At 35.3% G+C, this 21,446-nt stretch overlaps 1 protein-coding gene across 5 annotated transcripts in view; it reads right to left on the minus strand.

Annotated features, from left to right (window-relative positions):
* LOC132698694 (alpha-catulin) overlaps positions 1-21,446 on the minus strand; it is a 91,386-nt gene that overhangs the window by 51,659 nt on the left and 18,281 nt on the right. Inside the window, exon 1 of one of the 5 annotated variants that reach the window (XM_060664893.1) lies at positions 7,963-8,491. The exons of the other annotated variants lie outside the window; for them this stretch is intronic. Within the exon in view, the coding sequence (XP_060520876.1) occupies positions 7,963-8,010 (48 nt within the window). The 5' untranslated portion in view covers positions 8,011-8,491. Of the gene's footprint in view, positions 1-7,962; positions 8,492-21,446 lie in introns of those variants that run through there. 5 annotated transcript variants of the gene reach the window in all.

Consider the following 21,446-nt stretch of genomic DNA (forward strand, 5'->3'; position numbering starts at 1 on the left):
TAATTGGAAATTCTGAAGACGGGAACGTTTGATAAGAAGTATAATGTGAAGAAGTTGGCCATGGAGCAGGGATTCAAAGAACTGATATAGAGACAGCTGAAACCCAGTTTAAGATCAAACAACACCTCGCCGAAATTTACTTCTGAGGCAATAGAATTAATTAGAAGTGAAGTAGAAAAAATATCTGCCTCCAGTTGGAAAAAATGTGTAGAATAACTTTTTTTATAAATATTCTAACATTTGATCCTTCATTTATATTTATAATAAACATTTTAAAGTAAGAATAGTTTTTTCACTGCATGGACTAATAATCTCACCGATGAGAGTATGTACGAAATACCGAAGTACAGTTCTGAAACGCCATTGTGATACAAAGGAAAATCAAAGCGAGGAAGGGCCTGCGGTTAGACCTTCATAAAGATTTACCAAAGCTAAATACCGGATTATGTCGTAAAAACGGTATATCGTTGTAGACTTTTAAAAACAGCAAAATATCTCGAAACCCCAATTAAATTTTGATATTCCGTTCTTATGTTTCTTACAAAGGTGAATTTGTGTATATGGATGGATGGATGAACGGATAAACAGATTTCGTAGATCATATTTACTGCTATTACCTGTGACAATGTTTTGAGTAAAATTGCTTGTGTTGGATGCACTGTCTAGATTTGATGTAGAACAAACTAAACTATGTTTGGTTCGGTTTAGCGAAGACTGCCTCATAAGGCCACATTGCCGCTATTTTAGAAACACCAATGGTGGAAGAAAAAGTATGCGAGTTCTTCGGTCACTCGTTTAACAAACACTTCCTGCACAACGTTTCGCTCGAAACCAATCAAACTCGTGACTAAATGGGAGTTAATCAAACTTGTAGCACAAATATACTATTTTTACCCCAAACTTCTTGAATGCAATATGTTAGTTGAATTAGGATATATATTTTAATAAGCTATTAGATTATATAGAGAAAGAAATGTTCTTCCAGATTAAATTTCATATACTAATCAGTACGCCGAAATAATCAATAATCAATAACCATCACGAGTGGACTGAGGGAGAGGAATGGCGATTTTCATATCGATTTTTTCAAATATAATATATAATATAACCAAAACCGTAAATACAAAAATTGTAGCTCTTGGTGTGGCCTATAATACCGTTTAAACCAATTAGCCATTTTTTCTACAAATTTTGATTAACGGCAAATAATTGACTCTGGAAAAGAACAATTTTTAGGGTCTTTAATATTTTTGTCTACAACTGAAAAACCCTGTATATAATGGTTGGTATAAAAGTGATAGTACCCGATTGTACGCGTCTCTTGGTCAATAGTATATTATGCCACAAGTGCGGTAAACGGCATTTGACTCACGAGTTTATTTGACACGAGCGGAGCGAGTGTTAAATAAACGAGTTTTTGCGTACATTTTCGCAAAACACGAATACATTCACTGACATGACTATCAGAATTGACAAACGTCAAAATTCAAAGCGTGGGAAATATCTCCGAAAACATCCGATTGCTCTCAAACCCGTGCGGTAAAATCCCGGAAATGTCCGAAGTGGCTCGGATCCGTGGGAAACGAGCCTGACGTGGTAAAGTGACGCTTCCCGCACGCTAGATCGGTGCGTAATTAGGTATTTTACAGACGGGAGTAGAAAAAGAATTTTGCCGATAAGGTAAATAGTTTTGGAGAAAATATAAATATAATAAATAACCCAAAAAAAATTTTTTTTTTAATAGACTTCGTGATATTCGGTGGCGCCCAATTTTAACAATATAAATTGAAGTCTGAACTTTTATCTCTCTGCTAAGTTTGAAGTCGATAGCTTCAAATTTAAGACACTTGCTACATTTCTTAATATAGCACCTTGTACAATAGGTGAAAAGCTTAAATATAAACATTTTAGCTGTCCATACGACGATGTAAAAGAAACTGTTAACTGAAGCACAGCCTTCTAGTTATCGTCAATTGCCATTATAAGAGGACCCAAATTTTCAGTTTTTTGCTAATACCGGGCACACTCTGTATAAATAAACGTTTTAGCACCTAATCTCGTGGATATTTTGGTTTAAGAAATTTCTCGATTGCATGAATCGTTTTCGAAAATTAACGGTTTTCTTGGACTCTTGTAAACGCGTTTTTTTTAAATACTTCCCGGTCCCCCAGCCCCCTCCAGTTTTAATATGTTCCGTCACAGGGCTAAGCTGCATATACGTGCCAAATTTGAAGTCGATTGCTGCAAATTTGGGATACTTATCGTGTTTCATAGCTATGTCCCGAAAACAGTGGAAAATTGAATAAAAAAGATGGCCGCCAAGGTTTGACCGCGACCATTTTCACTCATGTTGTACACGCCTAGACTGTTGAAAACGGGCAAAAATTGAACCGTCTAGCTGAAACCGCTGGGAAGTTATGGTCGAACATACAGAGAAACGGCGGTCCCCTAGGACCAACCGTTACAGAGAATTTAGTGAGCAGCGCGAATAATTACATAAATCATCCCCAGTATCAGCGCCTCTAACTTACGAAAAAAGACTTTCTTTATTTAAAATGTGCTTTTGTCAAGGTTAAATAGATGGTCACTTTTAAATTAAATCGAAATAGGCAAAAACTAAGATAATCGATAAAATATGATGGAAACCAAACTTTGCAACTTTGCTAACATCGATCGATAAGCCAGTTTAGTAAATCCGATCGTCTGAAACACCCTGTATATCCAAAACTTGCACAGCCGCAAACTCGTCAGAATCGAAACGAAAGTTGCCCAAGTACCTTTCCACGTAAGTTTTAAAAACTTTGCTCTTTGAAACTAGGCCAAGTCCCACTCTTGTAAATTTTACCCCATTCGCATAACTCTTGATAAACGGAAACCGATTAGCTTATTTTGGAAATTTTAAATAAAAAAAAGTGGCAGCATGCCATTTGGTGGCAAAAGCGATACGACAAGATTTATACTCACCATTTTTTTCTGTTTGCGGGGTCTTTGTTTCGCGTCGGCCATTGTTTCCGATGTAATTAACGCAAATTCGTCCGCGTAAAGTCGAAATCGGGAAACAAAAGGCCGTCGTAGTTGTGTTCGTGATTCCTTTATTGAGGAATGTTTGGCGATAGCGTCAATGGCGGATAAAACGCCTCTGCTTTTTGTTTTGTCTCATACGCATTCCCTCCCATAATTGATGACAGTGACGTAGTTCAAGTTAAATTAAATTCGATTGGTTGGATAGGATAGAATAGAATTTTTTTATAGCGCTGTTTATCTTAAAGATGTTATTTTATTAATGTACATGCCTATGATATGTTCGTTCTGTGTTAGGCATAATGAATTGATATCTAGGAAATTAAATGTGAACAGAGTTGGCGCAGGAGCTTATACGCAGTTTGGTTGTATTGGTCGTAGTGCTACAGTGTTCGCGGTTGTTATCTTCGTTGTTGCGTATTTCGAGTGTTCTAGAACGGATAAATATGGAAAGAAGACATTGGGTAAACCATCCAAATAGCTTTTGTTATATCTGTACAAGTTATGTGGTAGTAAAGCAAAGGCAAACTATAACTTCTTTTGGGGAAAATGTATACCACGCTTATTTTGGTATAAAAATTGGCAACCAAGAGAAGTCCTGGGTTCCTCATGCTGTTTATGCGTTGAAACATTAAGAAATTGGCAAAAAGTTAGGAAGGAATGTTTAAGCTTTGGTGATTCTATGGTATGGCGAGAGTTATCATTGTTACTTTTGTTAGTGTAATGTTCAAGCATTCAACAGAAAAAATAAGAAACAAATTGTGTATCCCAATCTTGACTCTGTTATTCGGCCAGTTCCTCCTGGACCATATGTACCGTTAGAATCAGAGGAATGTAACTCCGTCCCAGATGACTCAGATTTCACACCAAATTTCAAAGAGTCCGAAGTGTTTAACCGGATCGAATTAAATTTGCACCTTCCAATGGATGCATCCGAATTGTTAGCGTTCAGACTGCTCTTTATTGACTCAAGTAAGCGTAGTTTAACTGGCCTCGGTTCCCGTTACACACTCGGTACATTTAAAAGAAAAATAATAATATTTGAAAATAAAGTACCAAAAACATCAGTAGATGCTTTGGTGACCTTAGAGTGTTGTGCTTACTCCTAGGACAACAGGGGGGGTTATACAAAATTTCCATGCTTTATTTGTGAGCGGGATAGTGGGGCAAGATTCAAATAGAATGGCCTTCTAGAACAAGCCTTACACCTGGTAGCACAAACGTATTAAGAGATAGCTTAGCTGACTCCAAAAAAGTTTTACTGCCTCCTCTTTATATGCTCTCCTCTTCTTGTTGCGCCGCAAATAAAAATATTATGCAAAAACAAGGATTTTCAAAACACCAATGTCGGGTTTCATTTAAAGAAGAAAATTTTCCTGGTAACTCTAAGGACGAATACAACGAAGGTACTGTTCAAAATTTGTTGCAACATTTTCATCGTCTAGGTTGTAATACGAGTTTGAAAGTGCATTTCCTGTTTTCACACTTGAACTATTTTCCTGAAAATCTTGGATGAGTTAGTGAAGAACAGGGAGAGAGGTTTCATCAGGAAATGGAACGACAATACCAAGGCAGATGGAGCATAACGATGATGGCGGACTACTGCTGGATGTTAAAACAAGATGATATTTCCTTAAAAGCACACAGCCGAATGTCCAGACGACGCAGATTTATGGCAAAAAAAAACATGAAGATTTCACTCCAAAAAGTGTGAGTAAAGTTTTTTTTTTACTTTTTTTTTAACTAGGATTCCACTTTTTTACTAAAAAAAAAAACATTTCAAAAATATCTTTTTTTTTCTTTAATATTTGCAAATAAACTTTACGTGACACAATTAAATGCATAGAATTTTTGAAATCAGCCAACCAAAATTATATAATATCACTTTTAAAAATAAAAACATCTGTCAAAAAGTTTAATTTTGTGTTATTACCCTTACAGATGGGACACATTGGTTTAAACCGCATCAAAAGCTAAATTTTTTGTATTTAAAGTTTTATACAGGAATGAGGGAATTATTTGGAACAAATCCCGTTGGAATTCGTTATTTCTGGTACTAATGTACTTTACTTTACTCGCTCATCATCCCGCGGATAGTGCACAATTTTACTGCAATTTGGTAGTTAATATTAAATAAATTGATAAAATCAAATTGAGAACAAAAACAAAATTCAAATTTGTTTATTTAACTATGGCCTTTTCTTCTTTATCTCATTATTATTTTTATATATGGCTACTTCAAGCTTAAACAAATTTAATTTAAAAAAAAAGTTATTTCTTTTCGTTATTTCTGTTATGAAATGTTTTTAAAAGAATTTACAATTAGCAAAAAAGGTTATTTACATTAGCAGTAACTAATACCTACTACTGTTCACTTATATTTAGTAACTTAATGGGAATTATTTTTACCCCTACCTTGAAATGAGGTCAGAGTTTACTCTTAATTCAACTTGAAAACATTGTCGAACTTTCGACAGGGTAGTGGATTTTTCTCTGATCGTAGGCTTAGCAAAGTTTGTATACAGCACAAAATTAAACCACTTTTAGAAGTAAATCACCTTTGTTACAGTGCATACGTAACAAAGAATCACGCGCCGCGTTTCAAAACGCAAAGCTTTTGTGGCCGCTTTCCATTCCATATAAAAGCAGAACGGATTAACCGGAATTTATGAGTTAAAGATTAGCCAAATAAACCGAATCCCGTTACGCTTTAATCTTTATGATTGATGGCCCCGTTTACTGAGCTTTAAAAATGCTTGTTACAAAAGAGGGGCACTTTGGGGACACTCCTTACTTTTAGATTCATTTTTCGACAGTTTGCAGTTACCCGCCATTATTACAAAGCATGCAACAAAGACATGTTGGAGTTTTTTTGGTGGGATATGTATTTTTTTTATTTAAAAAATGTTAATATATACCCATATTCCAAAACGGAGAGATCAAAAAGAAGGAGAGGGATCAAAACGTTTGTAATAAACCTTACTAATAATAATATATTTTCTTGTATCTTTATTATTTTCAGCGGTCCATATTTATATTTTTTACTACTCAGGATGGTGTTGCAACAATGAGTAACTGCAACTGAGTGTTTATTTAGATTTTCGCTTGTTGCATAATAGTTTTAAATTAGTTTCCAACTAATTCCTACGGTTTCGAACTCTAATTTAAGATTAATGTAAGCTTATAAGTGGATGTTTGAGCGACGTTGGCACTTGTGCGGACTCGATACTCAAAGAATCTAAAACAAAGCCTTAGTTATATGCATATGTTACTCTCGATGCGGATTTTGCTTATGTGCATTTCTAAAGCGACTAGTACTAGTACTTATTCATGTCATTTTAGTATGATCATTATAGTATGGTTCGTCAGGGTTGCACACGACTACTACTAGAGCGCCAAATCTTTCTTCAAATCTTCAAATTTTGATTCAGGGGTAAAAAATAAAATTCTACGATTTGTAATGAATTCAGTTTTCTGTGCAGCTTACTATTCCGTAGGGACTAGCCTTGGTGCACTATAGCTACTGTTTTTAGTGCAGTTCATTATTTTCTCTGTGCAAATCTCAATCACAATTCACTACTTTCGCTGGTGATAAAATCACCAAGATCAAGAATAAAGTTTTCACTATGCAAAAGAGAGAAAACTCAGTCAAAGGACTTGCGTAGCTTACTATTGCTCGGTATCCCACAGGGAATTGTCTTGTGGCCCTATAAGTCCTGTTCTAGTGTATTTCACCATTTCCTCTGTGCACACTTTAATAAAAATTCTGCTGTCATTGATGGAGAAATCAAGGATAAAGTTGTGACTGACGCCGAAGGGAAAAGAGAGAAAATTCAGTCAAAAGACTTACTCAGCTTATGATTGCTCGGCATGCCGCAGAGATTAGCCTTGGGGCCTTATACCTATACTGTTACCACTGTTCTACTGTTATCATTTCCTTTGTGCAGACCTCAATCAAAATTCATTGCTGTCATTAAGGATAAAGTTCTTACTGACGCCGAAGGGAAAACAGAGAAAACTAAATCAAAGGATTTGATGTATGCAAAGAGTCCCTCCACCCTTAGTTTTCATAATTTTTAATTAAAGCGTAGACATTTAATTTATTTAATTAATCTTGAGGGTTTAGTTGTGTTGCCTTCCACTCCACGATATATCATGAGCCAACTCAGTGAACAGGTTGTTATCCTACCGGAGCAAAGCTGTGTTAAATCTTGTTGAATTATATTATCGTTTACTGTGCGCCATCTAGTGAAACAACCACAGACGTAACAATTTTAATACATGGATTATACTATAAATCCAATCTATCAATGTTCATCAATTAAGATTTTCCACTAAGTTTTATTATTGAACCCCGCTTTTTCAAGAAGTCTTCGCTTCCATATTCTAAGATTAGTCAATACCGTTAGTTCCTAGATGTAAAGAAATCAAGTGGGAAAAACATCACCATCATCCCAAAGACAGTGACAAAGGCGAAGACTTGCATTAGTTTTAAGGAAAAGTTAGTGGATTGATTCTTAAAAGTTTGTTTTGTTTGTTGGATAGACACTAAGGAGGAAAAGAGGAAATGGGTAAGAGTAGAACCATGGTGAAGTGAAAATAACAATTGCCACACAGATAGACACACAGTTTTGTGCCATTCCGGCGGAATGGAAGTTACTAGCGTCAAAATAATCTATTTTATTGTTTATTAATATTATTTTTGTTTGTTTCCGAGTCATCCTGGACTCCAAATCTCAATGAAAGTGAATTGAACCGGTATAACATCATCTGCAACGTTCGCGGGAAAAATCAATGGAGCTTGTAACATACAGGATGCCCACGGAATCCGTGACACGAATTAATTCAGCGTAAAGCCGATGTAGCAGAACGTAAAGCCCGTCTAACTAACCGTAACACTGGCCTAACATCGACAAACGAACGAGGCTCATTCATATTTACCTTCCCATTCATGCTTCGATTGGACAGACACGACCTGGACAGGCTCATCTTTAGTCTTTGTTCGGTTTGGTTTAGTTTACGCGATATTCTTAGACACTAATCACATGGTATTTAAACCGGAACTATGTCTAGGATATGTCTCTAATAAAATCGAAGGGTAACTAAAAATATCTCGATATGTCCAACTATTAATATATTATTAGTCTATGTATCACAACGTTGTTTAGGTACGTATTGGAGTGATGACGTCTTACGGTTGTAGAAGGGGATCGAAAAAGCTGGGAGCTTGTCGGGCTTCGCGCGCGGGGGGAAATCTGTTGCTCTACACACACCGCTACGTCACCAGCTAACCTCCGTGTAGTCGTCGAAAATTGCCTCGAGGTAAAAAGAATTATTGTACGGTTTATTGTTAACGGGTGCGATTCACACGCGGAGGTTCTCGCGCCGCTTCCCCTAATAATTGTTCATTGAGCCCGCGGCTTGAACGTGTCGGAAAGGGGAGCTGCGTTTCGATTTGATCCGCCAGACAGCGCGGCTCCAGGAAGACTGTATAATCCTGCAGTGGCACTCGAGTCCGGGACTCCTACGAGTGCCAATCGATCCGCGGGAGTTCGCGCCAATATTTCGCGCAGGCGCATTACGCGAGGGACGGTGCCCGAGCTCGTGGACCGCCAGTTTGTAGACGGCCGCCCGCGAAATGCGACTAAGGCCAGGGTAATGTCAAACTTCGACACGAACTTGAAAACCGACCTGTTCTGGGTGCTAGAGCGTTTTTACTCGCTAAGAATAAAATTTGATTTTGCCGTAAAATGCTGGTTTTAACCCATATTATCATAAGCATAAAAAAATTTAAAAAATACTGTTTTGCTCTGAAATTATTTATTTTATTGCATACATTACAAGTGTAAAAAAAAACTCGAAACATACAAAAAAATACTGGTACGTAAACGAACCACATTAAATAATGTTTTGGGGCAAATAAGATGTAACATATAATTTATACATAAATATACTAAATAAATTTCAAATTCGACAGAAAACAACTAAAAGTAAATTGTTTTCCAAATAGAACCTGATACAAAAAAATGCATAATATGGTGCGTGAGCGCACCACCGGTAACACCCGGTTTCATTTTTGGTGATATTTTATAAAGCATGAACTATGTAAATGCACATTACACTTATTACAAACGTACATTGTGTGACTGTGGCAGATTCTACATCTCCTTCGGGCTTTATTAGCGTGAACAATCATGAGGTGACCTTGATTATCATAACGCACTTCATCTATGGCAGGTGCAAGATTTCTTTGAGTAATTGTTTTATCAGTTTTTAAAAGTTGCAAAGCAATGTAAAACCAAATTAATCACTTCGTCATCAAAAAACATAAAAAAATATTTCAGGCGGAGTTTTTCCAGAAAGCCTATTTTTTAGTTCCTCAAATGATCTAAATTCATCGGATATAGGTGTGTGAGTGTACTGAATCTGACCTTTCTTCCGTTTGACAGTAGAAGCAAGCCTGTCGTTTGCAGAAAGCATACGTCTTCTTTTGAATTCCAGGGTTTCATCATCTGATGAGTCCCATTCAGGTTCAGTAGTTGATGAATTACAGGACTGTTCAAGGGCAGCTGTATCATTCAGTGTATGTAACTCGAAAGTTCCAATTATACCAATTTGTTCCCCAAACTCTTGTAGATTTATGTTATCGTTCGTATCTTCTCCGTCAGTCAAGGTATCCACGTCGGGTGAAATACGGAGCTCGTCAATCTGTTGTGTAAATATTTTTTCACGTTATTTTAAGCACAAATTTACAAGGAATGGAATGCTACAATACATAAGAATACTTAAATCCAAATAATACTTACGGGTTTCAATGTTATTGTCCTCATCCATCACGATCTCCTCCATAGCCGCCTTTAACTCCTTTTGAGTCAAATACCTCGGAAATGCCATATTTTACGAACTGTAACGTTCACTGCACAAGGCACAAACTAATACTAAAGAACACGCTAATTGTTGGATGTTTATTCTAGATGCGCTGACTTGTCTAGACTTGCAATAACAAAGTTTGTTTCACAGATAAAACCAGTGGTTCATTCACGCAAAAAATAAAGCATAATCTACATGTTATAGACTTAACAAAAATGGCAATACAAATACAAAATATTTTGGATTTACTTGAAAATGTGATACAAATTTATGTTTATGTGTTAATTTTTGAAGTCATATATAAGATCTTTCCTTTACACATAAATTAGCGATTTCTACGGTTTTATGTCCTTTAGTAGTGATAATAATAAAATTTCGAAATGGATGTGCAAAAATATTTTCTGGATGTGACAAAAAAAATCATAGAATAGGCACCACTGGGACAAAATGGGTTAATATTCACTTTGATTTTAATTCATTTTAAGAACGACATTTTTTAAATTCATCTATACGTCAGGGGTAAATCATTGGGATATTTTAGTATATGGTATAACGCAAACTATATCCTGTTGCCTTTTGACAGACACCACTGTTACACACTATTGTTAGTGGGTAAATTCATCAAGAAATAATTTATTTATACTTAGCACATAGATAGATACATAGATTCTTCATTTCACTGTGTTAACGTACAAAATATATTTTCAAAACATCCAAGTACAAAAAATGTATACGGTTAGATGAAATGGGTATAAGAACGTAATAACATAACATACAAATCAAACAGGAAATCAAATAGTGGCCGTTATCAAGAATCAAACAATATCCTTTCTCACTTGTCTGTATTGTATTGCATTCCTCTCCAGAATAAAGACAATGTTCCGTAAACAATGGTTTTATATTGGCTTTAAAATTTTTTAATGGAAAATTTGTTACTTGATTTGGATTTATGTTTTTAGTTTATTTTTACTTCGATAATAATAATTTGGGGACGAAGTGCGATATCCATGATTATCTAGTGAAGTGGTAACAGATTTTTCGAGTTATGAATTTCTAAAATTGTATGACCGATTGCAATGGTATAACCCTAAGTTTCTGAAACAGAGGTCGCCAATGGTACCTATATCCCGCGTTGGATATAATTCTAATCGCCCTTTTTTGCATAAGAATTTTTTTATGGAATCTGTTGTTTCCCACAGTATAACAGCATATGCCGAAATTGAATGAAATAGGGGGTAGTAGTGCGCGACTAGATAATCTTTTCCAATTAAATTTTTTAGTCGTCGGAGCAAAAACTTTTCACTTGAGAAGCGCCTTCCAAGAGAGTTGGAGCGCTGTGAGATTCCATGCATTATCATTTGTAGATTTGATATTTCATTACTGCAACAAACTACTTTCTTTCTATCAGAAAGATAAAATGATATTACACCCAGTACAATAGTAAAACTGATATTCTTTGAGTGTCGCCAACCGGACCACGCAAGCTACACGGCTACACAAAAAACCAATCTCATCACGTATAAAAACTGAAAGTCAGGAACATTTATCGGAAAATGATATCGATTTTGAATTCAATCACAAGAAAATAAGCAATAATTTAGCTGAACAGCCTTCGCATATTGTTTTATGTCTTCCTATCATCTATCTATCACGCCAATAAAAAAAACCAATAAAATCGAAGATTGGAGCAGAAACCCCTTCTTACCAGTGGTATAAATTTGATAAGAATTTAATTAATGACATACCCGTAGAGCAGATTATAAAAATTAAGTACTACGAAATAACATAAATCCCACTGTAATTAACCGCAATGACAACTCTGGTAGTGAAACGGAATTAGTTTTAGATGTTTAAAATAAAAGTGTAATTATGTAAATAGTATTAGACTATAGTAATTAATTTATAAAAACTTAGTATATACTTAATGTCACTGTTTTTTCTTAATGCAATTTTAAGATTACACTAACCTAAATAAACAAGAAATTATATATATTATTTTATTAAAAACCTTTACGAGATCGGCCCTAATGTTGCGTCCTTTAATACCTACCGGGCAGAGTTGTCTTGGCGTCAACAGCAAACTTCGATGAATACGGACATAGCAATTTGAGGCACACTATACAAGGCTAAGGAATTTCAAATATCTTAGGATGTATCGGAGAATTTCGCAGCATTTCGAGGAATGTATGTGGAATTCAATTGTGATACGAAGAATGGTGCAAGACGAATTTGACTATGCGGAGCATTGGTGAAGACGTTATGAGATACGCTTTGTATCTTTTTCATTTGACAACTAATCGACAAGCTCATAACTGTGCCTAAGCTCTTGCGCAGTATCATTTTTTTTAATTATAGGCCCGTTATTTATTGTTCTAATCATACACCCTGTTTTTTCTTATTTTCAATGATAATGATGTGGAATTTTAAAAAATCTCTAGCTGTAAGAATTTGATTGAAAACTCGACCTCAAAATTTAGCATTATGAATAGTTCACTTAATTATCAAATTAGAAGGAAGCAAATATCTGCAGATTTGTCAAGACCTACCCAGGTTCTTCCAATGTTTCTATTTTGGATTTTTTTTACTTTTTTTGAGAATCGTGAACTAAATAAATATATTACATTCAATTTCCTACTATCCACTCCAGTACTTCCCCAAGTATAGTACTCCTACCCCATAGGGGGAATACTTTAGTTTTAGTATGTGTTGTTTTGCATATAAACGTGTGCTTAATTGTACCCTTGCCGAGAGCTGTGTTTTATGTAAAATTTTTATTATGAATGTTTCTTTATTGAAATGTTGGTCTATCTATTATCTAAGCATAGAGCCGAATAATTATTATTGAGATATTGCCTTTTAAATGTTTTGTTATTTTCTATATCCATTTTTTCCTCTTTCATTTGTATCCCTTGTCTTACCTCTTTTCGTCCTTCTTATATAGTTTTTTCTATATTACCTTTAATATTTGGGATCAACCTTAATAAGGTGATTTCTTAAAATAGCGTATCTCATTAAATAAGGATTGTACCTGTAATGTTTTTCGTTTATTGTTATTATTTCATTAACATTCCAAAAACTGAAACATAAATGTATTTTGACTATTATTAAATTAAATTTTAAAATAATATAATATCAGCATTACAAAAATTATATAAGCGGTATATATATGTCAAAGCTTTGGGAAACACATACCCTACTCTGAAATACCCAATAAGGTGCCGATTAAGTGTTACTATAAGAAGTCAGCTTCGTTAACCACGAGTCACTTAGTACGGTCCTTAGGCCACAGGTTTGGAAGTGATCAGATGTTTTCGGTAGATTCTAGTAACTGACGGCACACTTCACTCGATGAGTGTATCCGTGTTGTTTAGCAAAAATGTGTCCAGAAAATTACAGTGATAGAAAAAGTATAGTAAGCTACGCGTTGATATACTTCTTATATAAACCTTTTTTTCTACTCTCGTCTGTAAAATACCCACCGATCTAGCGTGCGGGAAGCGTCACTTTACCACGTCAGTTTCGTTTCCCATAAATCTGAGCCACTTCGGATATTTCCGGGATTTTACCGCATGTATTTGGAAGCCATCGGATGTTTTCGGAGATCTTTCCCACGCTTTGAATGTTGACGTTTGTCAATTCTCACAGTCATGTCAGTGAATGTATTCGTGTTGTTTTACGAAAATGTACTCAAAAACTAACGGTCGTAGAAAAAGTATAGTATGCAACACGTTCGGTAAACTTTTTAACTCACGAGTTTATTTAATAAAATGCCGTTTACCGTACTTGTTGCATAATATACTATTTTATAATAAACTATTTACAACGTTAATACAGAACGAAATATTGATTCGGGGTCATGCTGAGGGTCAGGTTCAGTTGTCAAATTATGTGATATCACGTATAACACATTACGTTATAAACGTCTTTATAGAAAAGTAAATTATATACTGCTGTTCTGAAATAGACAAACTTCTGGGCCAGAATTTCAGATTCGCGATCCAACTTTGACCTTTAAATCGAATAAGCGATTTTCTGCCCGGAGAAGTTGTTTATCATAATTGATTTTTCCGTTTCTAAATGAACCCCGTCGTTACTCACCGACGCCGCCGCCTGCAGATGATATATATTAATGAGCCGAACTGCGAATTAGTATCTTTCGACGATCCTGACGCCCCGACAGTAAAAAGCTCACGCCGTAAAAGTTTATTTAACAGTTTAACCTCGTTTCCTCTGCATTTTCTCTCCATTCTCGGACCATTTAGTTCTAACTAGTTTAGGCGTTCGGGCGATCGAAAACGAACGTCCAAGTTTTATTGCTTCCCACGGCAATAACGTTTTGATTGCACGTCGGACGTATACGAAAGACACAATTTTTCCGAGAAATTATTTTCCGGAAAATTGAGGAATTTTGTTCGGCACGTATTCGAGTTTTTAAGAGCCGCATCGACGCTAATTATTTTAGAGAAGTCCTTTGTATTATGTAAAATGAATATTTTTTTGTGCATGCACCAACTATAAAGGGATTTCCAGCCCACCCTGTATGATAGACGAAAACCGTAAATACAAAAATTGTGGTTCTCAACGCGGCCAGTTTAACCAAATTGGTTTTTCAATTATGGCCAATGATTTACCACTGAAAAAAGGCAATTTGCAGCGACTTTTTTTGTTTTTGGATATAACCGAAACAATGGCATATATAATATATGTTATATGCCGATCGGGAAAATAATTTTCAAAAAACAATTGCTTCTGCAACCCAAAAAATTTTTCGAATAAAAAAAAAACTTACCAAAGTCCCATTACGCCCAGAATTTACAGGTTATCTGTGTCGGACTTTTACTCCGCTGTCAAAATTTAAGTCGATAGCTGCAAATTGCCAATATGCCAAAAACGGTAAATACAAAAGTTGCAGCTCTCGATTGCCATGTGAAAAAAACTTGACAATTGAAACGTAGTGTTTCATTTATCACAGAGTTTCATTTCAAGAAGTCAGTTTTCAGTTTTTTGCGGATAGCAGGAACACCCTCTAGAATATCGAAAATATAGCTCTTGTGGTTGATCCCTGAATCCCGTAGGTCTCCTGCTTTCATTATTGAATCCGATAAATCCAATGGTTTCCAAAAAAATTTGGATTGCAAATTGAATTTTTAAAAGTTCTTATCATTGTCCGATCCCGGACAATTTCAGTAACGGACACGGAAAGTTGTAGCCCTGGAGCTCAAACTGTTGCCCAATTGTACCAACTTTAAATTCGTTATACATTTGGGTGCATATTCTGAGAATAATGTTTTCAGCCGATTATAAGACCCGAACGGTTATAGAAGGTAAAATCATATACCTATAAATTTTCACAAAAAATATTAGTTACGTATTAAGAAAAGTTATTTGATATGTGTCATAGTGAGTAGTTCGATTTCATCTCTGCCTGCTTTTAAAAGATATATGATCAATTGATTTTTGTTTGTTGTTTCAATCCCAATAAACGAATCAATATAATTCAGTCCAATTAAGATAAATCTCCAATACTAGTTTTTGTTCAACATCGCTTTTCCTTTCTTTCCCCGCTCGAAGTTGAGAGAATAAATTTAAAAAAAAATAAGAGAAGAAGAAAAGAAATCTGATACTTGAACACTTTTTATTAGACAAACGAGAATTTTATGAAGGTCTTCATCAGTAAAATAAAAGAAACCTTTTGCTTCTTTTTTTAGAGACATTCAAGAATATGAGGTTCGTGTCCTCGATTTCGTATTTTCCCAAAAACATTATTGTAAACGAATCCTCGGCAACGAACAATTTGCTGGAATTCGGCCAGAAAATTTTTCATTTCGATTGAACCTGATAACTATCCAACAAAGTTGGAGCTCTGATATTACATTTTACGGTTTCCTCTGACCGTATGAGATTGTCAGTAATTTTCCAGCACTGTGGAACTATTACACGTGATTTATTTCGTGTATAATCTTTTGGATCGGAACGATTTATTGATTTTAAATAATCTTGAAATGAATGTAATTTCGCTCTATTAGCATAAAAAAGCCACTATTAAGTTACTTAGTAAAAAAAAAGTTTTGGAGCGGACCCAAAGACTACCAAACTATTTGTTGTTGCCCAATTTTCACATTGTTTGATTTAGACTTTCACAGCGCAAAAACAATTTTAAGTTAAATAAACCACTTGGACGATAACCACAACGTTGCGGGCAGATGTATCACTACCCGTTATCAAGTCTACCGCCTATCAATGCCTTGTGCTAATATCTATTGAAAACCAAAAATAGTGTGGTAGGGTAGGAAACTGTATTAAAAGTTAACAAATCGATCGGAAATGGATCTAGGTTTGTGTTTGTTAAGTTTTCACGAGCTGTGTTATTTTGTTTGATTCTGCAACAACGAAACTTAATATTTAATTGAAAATATGATTGTCTAGTTCTTATCTAACCATTTGTAAAATATTTTTTTTCAAATGTTATAGTTTTTTATAAATTTTTATCTACAAAAAATCTGGCGAACAGTTGTTCGGCATTACCCTGCATGCATTTTCGTCAATAAAGTTATTTTATTGAATTAAATACAGCCAATCACGTAATTTTGTTTACCTTAGATGCCGAGAAAACATAAAAGAACAACTGTCAAATGTTCTTGGACAGAAGAGAATGTGCTCCCTGTACCTGTAACAAGACTTTACGAAAGAGTTAAAAAGGGAAGATACCACAAGCCAGGGATGGGGGTTCGTACCATATTCTCTGAAGAACAAGAGCAGGAGATTTCTGACCATTTATTCCCAGATGTTTTACGGTCTTACACAAATTCAATTGAGACGTGCTGCTTTTTAATATACTGAGTTATTATCTATCCCTCACAAATTTAATCGGAATAAGAAGGAAGCGGGTAAAGACTGGATGCATGCATTTATGAATAGGCATCCCAAACTTTGCTTTAGAAAACCAAAAGCGACAAGTATTAATAGAATTCAAGCTTTTAGCGAAGAAGAAATCAACAGATTTTTAAAAAATCTTCAGTACTTGATGGCCTGATATGTTCAACATCGATGAAACGGGAATCACTACCGTTAACAGACTGCCTCGAATTTGAGCCATACCTAGTGGGGAAAGAGGAAAAAATATTACGGTGTGTTGTTGTATGAGTGGTTCATTTACCCCACCTTTATTTATTTACCCTAGAATGAGGATGGCACCGTCTTTGGAACGGAATGGCTCACCAAGTTCTATTTACACAAGTACTTAGAGCGGTTGGATGACGGAAGATGTGTTTCTCATTTGGTTGAAACATTTTTCCAAAACAAATAACACTACAAAATACAATCCTGTTCTTTTAATTCTCGACAATCATACAAGTCACATATCTTTACAAATCTACGAATTTTGTAAGGACAATGGAGTTCATATGTTGTCAATTTCTCCACACACGTCCCATCGTATTCAGCCACTGGACTTGACTTTTTATTCCTTCCTTAAAAAAGCTTACGATAACGAATGTGACTTATTTTTAAAATCGGGGCCATATGAAAGGATTTTAATGACTGATGTTAACGGCATATTTACCAAATCCTATATTTGAGTCTTTACTTCGGAAAAAGCCAGAAACGGTTTTGAAAAGGCTGGAATTTTTCCTATTAATCCTGGTCTATTTCGTAAGGAGGACTTTTACGTTTCCCTGAATTCAGCTGAACCAATCACAGAAGCACCGATAGTGGCGAATATTGAATCCGGTGAGAATAATATTTATAATAACTCATTTAATGAAATTATACCTTTGCCGAAAAAGGCCCCTGACAACAAAAACAAAATAAAAATCAGAAAAAGATGATAAAAGAAGAAAAAGAGAAAAGAGGTAAAAAAGTACTAGTCTAGTAGTGAAGATGAAGATGCTATAAATGAGAAAAACCTATGCAACGATGACGAATGGATTTAGAAAATATGGAGCCAGAACAAAATAAAGAAGAAGAGTGTTTGGTGTGCGGAGAAATCGTTAAAGACAAAATTTGGTATGGACTATATTTGTGATTTCTGTTCATAATAAAATAAGGTTTTGTTACATTTTGTTTCTGATTGGCATTATCCTATAGCTGTACGGTATTGCTCGCAAAGTTTAGGCAATGCCGAATTTGACTTATGTTTTTTTTAAACTAGACTGTTGCTAGAATATACTTTAAAAACATGTCTGGGTGATTCATACCCAAACACGTAATCGTACTATCAATAATTTCAAAGTTATGATTGTGTGTTCGCAGTTACCCCTCGCTCCCCTATACTTTCCGTACATAATTTCTGTCGGTGCCATCGATTTTTTGGTATGTTGATAAACATTGCTCCAACAGTTTAAAAATGTTTATGACCTTGTGATTAGTTTACGACACATTTTCGAAACACCCTGCCAGGATAATTCAAACTCGGCGTGCAGCAGGGCTTATATGGAAAAACGAAATCCCTTGTTTTTTGATAATGGGGAGCAAGACACTGGCCAGAGTATATTCTGTGGTATATAATAACTTTCTTTTAAATAGCGAATATGAGACCATAAACACTAATAAAATAGAACATGTTTTTTAAACCACTTTTATATGAACATTTTTTCGTCACTTCTATGGTTTCACTACCTGTGAAGGTGAAATTTTTGCGTTCTCGATTGGGATCAGCATAGCTGAGCTCCGGTATTATTAGTGACCCAGTAAAATGATTACCACTATCTGACTTAACTCCAGTTGACTCAAGGGACTTTGAACAATGGACCAAATTTTGCTTCTGTCAATTTTAGCCCCAGGAATAACGTTTACAAGAATAGAATTAGAGTTTGCAGAGAAAACATTTTAAATGCTTTTCTTGCAAAGAACATCTCTCTCTCTCTCTCTCTCTCTCTCTCCTTTGCTCTTTACAAACAGTTGGGCAAGACTACTATGGCCATTCGCCCATTACCGACTTCCGTCGAAGATTTTCGCTTTTGGTCAGTGACCAACACATACGAAGAAGAAATATAACCAAAATTTACTCGGCTAGCAAAAAAAATGATTTTGACCGATACCAAAAAAAAAATCGGTTTCCCCGCGCTTCCACCGCGGACCATCCGGGCCCCTCCGGCCTCCATACCGGCGTGAACAGGGAAAAACGACGGGGCCGACGACGATTATCACTTTAAAACATACACTGAACACTCAAAACACTAAATCCACACAGTGGAAATCGATATCAAACTTTTGGGGACGAATACAAGGGATTCTGTCGGGAGCGAACGGAGGTTAAACCGCCGCGTGCAATGCTCCACCACATAATCCTGCAAAGAACATTTTAACTTTATAACCCAAGACTTAAATACGCAAGAACGCAGTTCTTAACTTTGGTGGATCGGTGAGTGGTAACTTTTATTCTTTTGTTGAAATATTAGCAAGAATACCATTTAAGTGTAGGACACTTTCGAACTAAGACCTGATTAATCATTCCCTTAAGGCACACCAATAATTCTCAAAATTCTTCCCTTTCTCGAATGCCCAGAGCTTCAAATCGTTATTGCTCAGAAGTGGATTCCCTAATGAAGACACTTACTGTTAGACTTTTCGGATGGCACACACATCATCTAATTTGTAATCTGTCTACTTTCTCTTGTTTATATTATTTCCATTTTTCCTTCTTCTCTACTTATAAAATTATGTTTGATGTACCTGTTAAGTTTCAAATATTATGCATTTTTATAATGTATCATTGACTTATGCATTTTTGCTTTCTTTTTGTACATAAAGAGATTCATTGCAAAAAACAGTAAATTCTAACCAGCTTAGCAACGACAATATTAAATTTTATTTAAGTCGTTGACGTTGGCAGATGTGGCAACGCCGTATTTGCGAAAATATATACATAAACCATTTCGATATTGCGGGAAAATTCTGACCTCCCATCGGAGATTTCCTGCCGTATTCTATTCACGTCGTTTGCATCAAGATTACGCCTGAATGGCCGTAACGACCTCTTAAAATCCTTTCCTACCAGATAATATAGAATTTTTCGTTCCATTCTTAAACGAAAAAGACGCCCGTGAATTTTTTTAGCAAAAATGATCTTTGAACGTTTTATCTTAACTGACTATTCGCCATCGAAAGAATACGCTTCGATAACGAGAAAAAATCAAAGAAGAAAGCGAAATATACTCGATAAATTTCGACCGGAGACTGAAATTTATCGAAGCTTACATAAACAGGATATTAAATGGTGACTCTGGCTTTATACGCTTTTGGTACGCCAAAGAAAATTTATAGACCGATTGGAAAATGTGTTTCGGGAACTTATCTCAACTTTTCAGTTAATAAATTTTAAAACTTAGATATGAGGTTGGAGTTCTATATTACCGGCTACGTCGACGTGATGACGGGCAATATCAAAGTCGCTTTTAGTCCTAACACCAAAAAGAAGAAATGTAACTTTACTAAATATTTCCTTTCCTTGTATTGATTACTTTTTCGTGATTTTCTGCAAGAATCATGTATTGCTGTAGCAGCGTTTGCTATGTGGTTTTTGTTTGTGGGTAAATATTTTGTTAACAGGTATTTTGTGTTGGTTGATACTTCCTTCAAGTAAGTGTTTGTGACATGTTGTGCCTATTTTTGACCATATTGTTGTATATAGAAAACCTACTAATAATTTTATTGCTGTTGTTAATTAATCGACATTTTTTGAAATGGTTGTAGTAAAGTATAAATAGACCTGGCAAAGCAATTTTTTTGGGTAAGTAAAGCATTTACACCCATTGAATATTAATTTCAATTTTTTAACAACTAAATAATAAATCCTTTGATTTATATAAATATTATTATAAAAATAAGGCATTTTCAAGTAATAACGAAAACTGGATATTTTATTTAAACATTTATCATTATAACATAATAATGCATAATTCAACCCAAAAGATAAATCAGCATTTTGCTATCCACTACACGAAATTAAAAAAAAAGAAATAAAATATTTAGGTTAAATAAGGGGTGTTTTTTTTCGATGTACAGAACTTTAAGTAGCAATAAAACAACGATGGATTATTCGATTGACATGAATTTTATTTATCCGAAAGATAATCTTGTGGCATTACATTTTAAATATGATTTCTGGCATATGACCGCCACGGCTGGCGCGGATGTAGTCCAATCTGGACGTCCAATTTTCGATGACTTTTTCAAACATTTGTGGCAGTATATCGACAATAACACGGCGAATGTTGTCTTCCAAATGGTCAAGCGTTTGTGGCTTATCCGCATAGACCAATAACTTTACATAGCCCCACAGAAAGTAATCTAGCGGTGTTAAATCACAAGATCTTGGAGGCCAATTCACAGGTCCAAAACGTGAAATTAGGCGGTCACCAAACGTGTCTTTCAATAAATCGATTGTGGCACGAGCTGTGTGACATGTTGCGCCGTCTTGTTGAAACCGCATCTCCTGGACATCATAATTATTCAATTCAGGAATGAAAGAGTTAGTAATCATAGCTCTATACCGATCACCATTGACTGTAACGTTCTGGCCATCATTGTTTTTGAAGAAGTACGGACCTAGACCA

The sequence above is a fragment of the Cylas formicarius genome, unplaced genomic scaffold (genome assembly GCF_029955315.1).
Source record: "Cylas formicarius isolate icCylForm1 unplaced genomic scaffold, icCylForm1.1 PGA_scaffold_2__14_contigs__length_35257938, whole genome shotgun sequence".
Lineage (NCBI taxonomy): Eukaryota > Metazoa > Arthropoda > Insecta > Coleoptera > Brentidae > Cylas > Cylas formicarius.